The 2,943-nt window shown below is 38.9% G+C and overlaps 1 protein-coding gene across 1 annotated transcript; it reads left to right on the top strand.

Annotated features, from left to right (window-relative positions):
- LOC109832475 (sphinganine C4-monooxygenase 2-like) lies at window positions 204-2,307 on the top strand. The gene is made up of 2 exons (XM_020399830.1): window positions 204-422; window positions 1,765-2,307. The coding sequence occupies exons 1-2, from the start codon at window positions 204-206 to the stop codon at window positions 2,305-2,307; spliced, it is 762 nt and encodes a 253-aa protein (XP_020255419.1).

Here is a 2,943-nt window from a genome sequence, read left to right as displayed (position 1 = left end):
ATTCAGTATATATAAATCAATAGCCTCTCTGTGGCCATTATGTATCTGAGTTTGATTACAACAGTCCTAATTGCTTGAGGCTCTTTTACTTTATTGCTGGTTTATGCCTCCTCCACTTACAAATATGGAGTGTTAAAATATTCCTGCTAAAATATAGCTTATCATTGATTTAGCAGAAACCAATCTCTTTCTCAGAATCTAAGATGGCCTTGGGAGTTTCAGAAGAGGTGTTGTATATCTTCGTTCCAACGATCGTATATTGGGCGTATTCGGCTATGTATGCGATGCTAGGCGACATGGAGAAATACAGGCTGCATCCAAAAGGAGATGAAAATAAGAACGTAGTGTCAAAGACCACGGTCGTTAAGGGTGTTCTCATGCAGCAAGCGTTGCAGATTACTGCATCCCTCCTCTTGATCTTGGTATATATCATGCTTAGTCTCATGTCACAAGTCCTAGTATTAACCTTGCTAGGTATTGAAATATAATTTCACCCAGCTACTAGTAGAAAAAACATACTAAACCCTTGAGCAACATTCGAACATTGTAGTATCCATTAAAGACCCACTTTAAATTTGTTGTTGGTGAGAACTAGTTACTTGAGTTGCTCTGATATCATGCACCAAAAGTCTCTATCACCTTCGAAGTTATAATGAGGGTTGGTGATTAGTTTTATATTCTAAAACTATATATTCATAATATTCACTTTTTCCATAATTTGGTAAGTTAGCTTCAAACAATACATATAGTTAGTTAGAGTATAAAATTATAATCCTCAAATCTCAAAATGGTTACTTTAACATGATATTAGAGTAACTAGCCTACTTCAATATCCTAATTATTGGGTTCAAAATCTCTATACATGTCCTTGATTGAAAAGAAATCCTGTAAATTTTGTTTGCAAACAAACACCCTCCAGGGAGATCTCCACATTGAAAAGAAAGAATATTATTGTAACCCTCAATCTACACCCCATTTTGATGTTTATGTACAACGTGTTGGGATTGTGTCTTTGATTCTTTGTATAATTTTATGAGAATTAGATATGATTAGAGATCTATCATGATTGGGAGATTGAGTCTCATCATGATTAGGAGTTTGAATCCAATTCTAATTAGAAAGTTAGGCTAGAGATAGGGTTTTGGTTTCCCTATATATATTCTTCTATTGTTGGAGGAAAAACCAAGGAGAGAAGAGAGAACCAATATTCTTATAATCTAGTATTAGTAGAGGGCGTAGACTGATTCAAGAATATTGTGCAAAATGCGAGGGTTTCGTAGTCTTTATCCTTATAAAAGGTTACAATATTTGGAGATGGCTTCGCAGTATTTGTCCGTTTAAAAGATTGTAAGGAGTGGATTTTGGAGAGAATTAATATGAGAGATGATTATGTATGTGAGCTTGAGACATTGAGATATGAGAGTTGAGTGGTTCCTTTTGTAGTTCTCCTCGATACATAGTGGATTTTTCGTATTGTTGCTCCGTGGACATAGGTCGAAGTTGGTCAACCGAACCACGTAAATGTCGGTGCTATTTCTTCTTGATTAAGGTTATTTTATATTTTATTGATCGTGAGTTGACTTCCGAGTCGTGGAGATCATAGTACGCGGTGAGTCTAAAATCCCCAACACAGCCGAATAAACTTTAATTAATGAACACAAAATAACCAATACATAAAAAATCTGATAAGCGAATTTAAATCAAAGCCTTGATCATGCATTAATTAACTGAATGTTCTCTCTTCCATTTTTTCCATAATTGCAGTTCATCGGCGACGCTTCCGGCAACATCCGACCCCAACCTTCTCTCTTCAGGATGTCATGCCAGTTCCTTATCGCAGCAGTAACACTCGACACTCAGCAGTACTTCATGCACCGATTCATGCACTGCAACAAATTCCTGAGCAGGTTCCACTCCGCTCACCACAACCTCATCGTCCCCTACGCCTATGGCGCCGTCTACGGGCATCCCCTCGAGAGTCTCCTCCTCGAGATCTCTGGCGGTGCCCTCGCCATCTTGGTCTCCGGCATGGCTCCTCGGACCGCCATGTACTTCGCTTCTTTCGCTACGATCAAGGCTGTGGACGACCACTGTGGGCTGATGATCCCCGGGAACCTCCTGCAGAGGTTGTTTAGGAATAATTGTGCTTATCATGACGTTCATCATCAGCTGTACGGAAACAAGTACAATTTCTCGCAGCCTTTCTTTGTGGCTTGGGACAAGATTATGGGGACTTACATGCCCTTTACTGTTGAGAAGAGGGAGGGAGGGGGATTTGAGGTCACGCCCTTTGTGAAGCAGGCTTAATTACAGTGTATTTTATCACGTGTATGTTGTGATTAATTACATGTATCTAGAGAACATAATGTTTTACTTTGTTATTGTAAATTGCCATAACTTGTGACGGACCGAGTTTGGCTCAGAAATAAAACGGTTTGATTTGTCTAATAATTTTTCTGGAAAAAATTTCCTCCACTCTCTTTGAGTTAACTTCTAGAAATTTCCCGGCCTTCGAAATTCGTTGAGGTTGAAAAACACTGTTGACTATAGATTTTTGAAGTTTTTTAAAGTTATTTTTTGAAAAAGGATAGAGCACTAATATTGACTAGAACTCTAGCCTTTTACTGTAGATTTTTGAAATTGACAACATGTGAAAAGATAGCGGGAAGAAAGTTTTCCTTTTATTTGTCGTTTGTTGACGTTGAGAAGCAAAAGAGCATTTGGCTAAGGGGCTGTTTGGGTGTTGAGGAGGCGTTGGGTATTTCTGACATCTTGTCAGTTTTCCGTTCAAATCGCACCAAAATTTAGCGAATTGTACGTGGGGAAAACTGCAAATGTCAGTGACTGGCGAATGGAGACAGCACGGGAAAAACCCAGGACGTTCTGACACTTCCTTACAGCTTTCGACTCTTTTCCCCCTCAAAATACTTGAACCAAGCAGCC

The sequence above is a fragment of the Asparagus officinalis genome, chromosome 3, assembly GCF_001876935.1.
Source record: "Asparagus officinalis chromosome 3, Aspof.V1, whole genome shotgun sequence".
Taxonomy (NCBI): Eukaryota; Viridiplantae; Streptophyta; class Magnoliopsida; order Asparagales; family Asparagaceae; genus Asparagus; species Asparagus officinalis.
This window is presented reverse-complemented; position numbering and strand designations above follow the sequence as displayed.

Bases quoted from the DNA above. Each gene is read 5' to 3' on its own strand.
- LOC109832475 (XM_020399830.1), top strand. From the start codon at position 204: ATGGCCTTGGGAGTTTCAGAAGAGGTGTTGTATATCTTCGTTCCAACG. The intron at 423-1,764 runs GTATATATCATG...CCATAATTGCAG, and splicing joins CATCCCTCCTCTTGATCTTG to TTCATCGGCGACGCTTCCGG.